Below are 6,278 nucleotides of genomic sequence, written 5' to 3' on the forward strand. Positions count from 1 at the left end.
CCCCTGGCGCAGCTGCTGAAGGTTCACACTTGTCACCTTGAGGGATTGCTCCTGAGCCAAAGGGGCTGCCTGTTGAAGGTGCCTGGGGGTGACAGGCATGCTACACCTCCTCCCAATCCTAAGCCATTCTGACTGATGTCAAGGAGACATTTGGCAGATGAAAGCTCTGCTTCCTTGCTCCAAGGTGAGACAGGAACTATGTACACTCCAGATCTCCCTGTGGGGTCAGCAGAGGCTAGAGCTTAAATCACACCCTTGCTTAGCTTCTTCCCTTTACCTCTTCGCTTCCTCACTCCATCACAGCATTCCTGAGAGCGCTCCCTACTAAGTCACCTGCACATGAACCCAGGTCTCAACTCAGGTTCTGCTTCTACGACCTCACCCAAGTCAGTCAATATTAGTTGAATAAATAGAGAACTTCCTTCTACGAGCTTTCTGAGACTCTGGAATACATGACCCACGGAAACGTTTGCCAAGTAAAAGAAAATGCTCATAGGATTAGATTAGACATCTTCTTCAAGGTAACCTACAGGATGAAGATTTTAAGAGTTGTGGACTATTACTCCTACTTGCCACATGCTCTGAGGCAGGGAGGTAGAAGGGCGGGTTATGTAATTGCTTTGGCTCATGTGCTTGTCATTAAAAAGAACCCTATGAAGGGAAGTATGTTGTGTGTGTATGTCTCACATACCTGGTCCGGGAATCCAGGAAGGCCTTGTTGACTTGGACCTTAACTTGATTCACAATATCAGAGAAGGCAGCGGTCCTTGTGGCCTGTGCTTGGAGGGGGAGAAACAAGCAGCAGGGTATCAGACACCACTCCTTCACGGTGCCCTCTCCTTCTGTCTCTCTCTTTCTCAAATTTGAGCAGGCAATAAATAGATCAAGATTAGGAAACTTTCACAAGAATTTTCAAGCACAAAAAGCACAGAATAAGAAGGACACTCTATGATCCTCAGTAAGATGTCAAAACTGTTCTTTAGGAGTCCACTAGAACAGGGATCCCCAACACCTCTGGCCATGGTCCGCGGTCCGTTAAGAACAGGGCCGCACAGCAGGAGGTGAGTGGTGGGCAAGCAAGCGAAGCTTCATCGTATTTGCAGCTGCTCCCCAGTGCTAGCATCATCGCCTCAGCTCCACCTCAGATCATCGGGCATTAGATTCTCATAGGAGCACTGGTCCCTGGTGCCAAAAGGTTGAGGACTGCTGCACTAGAATACCCAGTGAAGGGATTAAGAAGGTGTGTAACCACTCAGATTGGCTCAGGCTACTGGGATGTAGGCATTTTTTCTGGTTCTCGGTGAGCTGAACCCTTAAGCAAGTCCATCAAGGGCTTAGCTGACCACCAGGACTCTGAAGTAGGGAGGAGATGGCATAGGGTGGAGGTAGGATTCCTTGTTTCCACTTGTATTGGGGACTTGGGGGTGGGGTGGGCAGGATGAATAGTGGGTGAAATAGTGTGCCCCTAAAATACACATCCTACTGGAACCTCAGAATGTGACTTTATTTAGAAATAGGGTCTTTGTAGATGTAATTAATGAAGACACGGTTATATAGGTTCAAGATTAGGGTGAGCTCTAAATCCAATAAGTGGTGGTCTAATGAGAAGAGAGGACACACAGTGGATATACACAGGGAAGACCATGTGAAGATGGAGGCAGAGGTTGGAATGATGCAGCTATAAGCCAAGGAGTCCCAAGGATTGCCAGGAGCCACTGGACACTGGAAGAGGCAAGGAAGCATCCTCCTCTAGAGACTTCAGAGGAGCATGACCCTGATGACACCTTGATTTTAGACTTCTAACCTCCTGAACTGTAGGAGAATAAATTTCTGTTGTCTTAAGCCACTCAGTTTGTGGTCTTTTATTACAGCAGCCCCAGGAAACTGACACGGGGCGACACTTACCACTTGTGGCAGACGCTGCAGCACAGAGCAAGGTCAGGAAAGCCAGGAGGGCTGGAAGACGGAGAAGGATCCGCATGGCTGAAACAAGACCAGGATCATGGTGTGAACTTGCAGAGTCCCCGTGGGAGGGATTGAATCACAGAAAAGGGATGGTAAAGCGGAGAAACCCAGGGAACACCAGATGCCCTAACATGGGAACAGAGAGGGGAAAGCTACATTAACTAAGCATCTACTATATGTACCGGCCCATGCTTGGTACTGGAAAGAGGCAGTGGTAGGAGGGACGGAACTCAGGCTTTGGAGTCTGGAGGCCCTGAGTTGTAGTTCTTGCCTTTGCTCTAACTAGCTCTGTGACACGGGCCAGGTTACTTAATATCTCTTGGCGGGTCCCTGACCTGCCAAGTGATCCAGGATGTATGATTCTGCTCTGACAACCCATGACCCGAGATCCTGTTCCCATATTGCCACAGCTGTGAGAAATGCTGTCACCAAACCTGAAGCATGTTTGTGGAGTTTTCCTCCCTCTTTTCCTTTAGGAGGTATTGCTCCCTATAAGCCATCCTCCTCTGGCTAACACCAGGAGAATGTGCCCAAGAAGCAGGCACTCAGCTCCCCCCTTCAGGACCAGCAGGAGCTTCACCCTCCCTCAAAAAGCCAATTGAATAAGAACACATGAATGAAAGGTGTAGCCAAGCTCAGACTCCCCTGAACCCATAGCTGTGTGCCAGGCTGCCTGGAGAGACTCCGGCTCCTAGATGAACCCCTGCATCATGAGCTTTAACTCTGAACCTAAATCATCAGACTAAAATTTGTGTAGCTTTGTTTGCTAATGAGGGGCTTTGGGGCTTAGAGTGTTCATTAGGTTTGGTGGACTAGACCCCAAATATCTTTCGAGGAGATTCTAGCTTCAGCCCAGGGAGGCATTCATGCTATGCAGATGGAATGAGTTTAGACTAGGCTCAACTCTTACAAGAGGGCGCAGGTTCTCCCCTCAGCGTGCATTCACTGGTGGACTCCAAAAACACACCAAGGAGAATGTCCTCAGATTGGCTGTCCCCTCCATGTCTACTCGAAGCTCTTTAAGAGAAATCACGGTCTGGAGCTTTGCTGAGAGACCACCCAGCTGGTCTTCCAGGCATTCTCTGGATAATCTCCCTTTGGGTTAGGCCAGACCAGAAAAGGAGAACCGTGTATCGGGACCGGGGCATTTTAGCCTCTCTTACACTCTCCCAATCTTTTCCTCTGATCTTTTGTGATCCCCCTAATAATTTTTATCTTGTTGAATGTATTTATTATAAGCTAGCTCTAGAAACAAGGCAAGGTATGAAAAAATATCTCTCTAGCCAAAATTCCTCCTGTCACTTCTTTTTCCAAGAGGAATTCTCAAACAGCTTGACCCCTCAATGGGTGCCTGTCCTTACATCTCTATGGCTCCAATTAGAACCAGAGCCCTCCTCTTTGTGACTCAAAGAGACCATTGAGCCAGCAGAAACCTACCTTTTAAAGCAAACAAAAATCATAGTTTGGGAGTAACAGTTCTCATTGATATATATTTTTCAATTGTGGTAAAAACACTAGCATAAAATTTCCTATCTTAATCATTTTTAACCATACAGTACAGTAGTGAACAGTATATTCATATTGTTGTCCAACAGATCTCTAGAACTATTTCATCTTGCAAAACAAACTCTATATCCACTAAACACTAACTCTCCATTTCTCCCTCCTCCTAGCCCCTGGCAACCATCCTATCATTGATTTTTTTTTGAGAGGGCTGGTGGGCACACAAGTATTCATTATAGTATTCTTTCAATGATTAATATGTTTCATAATAAAAACAAAAAGTAAAAGGTTAGTCTATGAAAAAAAGGCATCATCTGAGATAGGCTGAGGAAGAAAAATATCATAGTCAAAGACATGAAAGTTGAGAAAACTGAACAGGAAAAAAACCTTAGGTACTCATTTCTCCTCTCCTGTTTTTGGAACCTCTTTCATATTCTCCTCACTGAGAAGTTGGAGGAGACCTCAAGGCCAAAGGGAAATTATTTTCCATGTGTCAGCCACCTTTCCTGGTGGATATAAAGGAAGGGTGTGGGACAGAAAGAAGGGTCATGCCACTGGAAAAGGATGTGTAAAAAGATCCTGGAGGGACACTGTCTGCAGCCAGAGCCAAGCAGAGCACAGGGTAGAAGACATGGGGCTTCAGAGAATAAGAGACCAACAAGAGGCTTCTGTGATGTTTAGATTATTACTTTCATCCTTATTATCATGCTCAGCGCAGAAACCATGTCCCAAGCCCCTTAACTGGCAGTAAAGCCTGGAGCATGAAGCACTATCTGGAGGCAGAGCTGCAGCCATTACCCCTCAAATGCCAGGCTGGTCCACAGTCCCCTACCTCTATTCACACTCCTTCCTATGCAATGCCCTCTCTGCCTGATAAACTCTTATTCATTCTTCAAAACCTAGGCCCAATGCCAACTTCTCTGTGAAGTGTACCAGATTTCTCCAGGCAAAGTTAAGTCATTCCTTTTTCTGTCCTCCCACAGTACTTAACTCATATCTCACATCACTGTTTTCATATCTGTGTCACTTATCAGACCGTGAGCTCCTCAAGGGCTAGGTCTTATTTATTTTTGTTTTTCCAGCACCCAAGCCTAGCGTCAGTACATGATAGGTGTTAGGTGTGTGCTGAATAAATGAACCTCCTAGAGCAAAGAAATTCAGCATCTGGAGGGTGCAGAGGTTAGAGGGTGGTGATTGTCCCTTATCGGACTTCTCACACCTTGGTGTGCCCACTAATTCCCCAGGGACCATGTTAAATAAAGATTCTGACTCAGAGGGTCATAGAAGGGACCCGAGAGTCTGCACTTCCAACAAGCTCCCAGTGATACTGATGCTGCTGTGGTCTACAGGCCACACTCCGAATTCCAAGGCCTTTCAGAGTCTGGTTCTCAGCCTTGCTAAGAAATCACGAGGGAGCCTGCAGGAAAGACCTGAAAAGGGAAGGAATTCATGAATGGCAAAGCTCTGTTGAAGGTAATGGGATGAGCCAATAGGAAAACCAACAAACACCCCATATAAGGAGATAGCTCTTATCAAGCCATCTACAGCAGAAATAATCCTCCATCTCAGCTACAGGGTTTGGGACACCCAATCACACACAAAAAAACAACATGATTCGATCATTCCATTCTTCCAAAATGAAACCCATCTGATATTGCTGCAATTCATACACCTGATTGAGAGCCAACTGTCCACAGGGCAGTGAAGACACCTGGGACTAGACAGCCAAGGCTAACTTGACGTTCGGACCTACTGTAGGCAGCAGGCATGACAAACTGGAAACAAGATGAAGATTTGAGAGCCTTGGCTTAGGAAATGCTTTAAAACACTGCAAAATTTTCATATGACGTCATACCAGTCTCAAGAACACCACACAGAGCATCATTTTGTTACATTTTCCCCAATTTTCTGTGTGCCCCAAACATGTGATATCTCTCAGGCCTTGGTTCCTAAACAAGATGGGTGAGAGGTCTATCTATGGTACCTTCCAGCCCTAGGAGTTTATGATTCTGTGACTCAGTTTTCAGATTCAGAAAATCCTCCTTGTCCCACAATGGATTTAATCCCATTCTCCCTTACACCAAACAGAAATGACCCGCCATGGTGGCTGCCAAGTCTGGCACCAGAAAATGCCCAATGAAGACAAGTCCAAATCCAGTACTAAACTTTCTGAGAAGCCTTTGAGGAAATGTCATCATCAACTTTGCAGAAACCAGGAAAGAAGAAAGTTAATGAGTCTTACCTGCCAAGTGCCTTGGCCTCCTATGGCAACAAGGTGAGTTGCTCTGCTTGGAGGAACTGATCTTTTATACCTCCTACCAAGAATTTATTTCTGGGAAAGGCCCAGAAGGAAAGATTTTAAGGGGCTGATGTGGCTTAGAAGAGAAGCTCAGGTTCAGCAGGAAACGCCCTGTGACTCCAGGCAGACACACAAGGAAACTGCAGAATGGCAGGGATTGGTTGACACAATATCACTGACTCTGGGTGACTCAGACCCTCTTCTCCCCATTTTCCCAGGTGAAGTACATGATCCTTATGCAATCACGAAAGGCAAATCTCCAAGGTCCGAGCAGGCTACCGGTCTCAAGCCCCTAAGGGAATCTGAATCACTCTTAAAATTGGGAACAAATAAATGTATCTCTTCCCTATTCTTTTATTCACTGCCCTTTGGTTCCTCCCTCCCTTGTCTTTCACCCAATCCATTGTGAAAGCAAATAGATTCATCTTTTGGATTTAAAGTGATCGAAAAACATTGGCTTTTTGTTTTTTCGTCAAAATTTCAAAATACTGCCACTTTTTGGCCACCAGAG

The 6,278-nt window shown here is 45.9% G+C and overlaps 1 protein-coding gene across 3 annotated transcripts in view; it reads right to left on the reverse strand.

Annotated features, from left to right (window-relative positions):
• LPO (lactoperoxidase) overlaps positions 1–6,023 on the reverse strand; it is a 24,817-nt gene extending 18,794 nt beyond the window's left edge. Inside the window, exons 1-3 of one of the 3 annotated variants that reach the window (XM_011375088.1) lie at positions 5,711–6,023; positions 1,906–1,983; positions 692–779 (exon numbers count right to left, since the gene is read on the reverse strand). In XM_011375088.1, the coding sequence (XP_011373390.1) occupies positions 692–779; positions 1,906–1,981 (164 nt within the window). In that variant the 5' untranslated portion in view covers positions 1,982–1,983; positions 5,711–6,023. The remainder of the gene's footprint in view (positions 1–691; positions 780–1,905; positions 1,984–5,710) is intronic. The other 2 variants (XM_011375090.1, XM_011375089.1) reach the window with 2 other exon arrangements.
• Between the last annotated feature and the right edge of the window lie 255 nt (positions 6,024–6,278).

Source organism: Pteropus vampyrus, unplaced genomic scaffold, assembly GCF_000151845.1.
Source record: "Pteropus vampyrus isolate Shadow unplaced genomic scaffold, Pvam_2.0 Scaffold261, whole genome shotgun sequence".
NCBI lineage: Eukaryota > Metazoa > Chordata > Mammalia > Chiroptera > Pteropodidae > Pteropus > Pteropus vampyrus.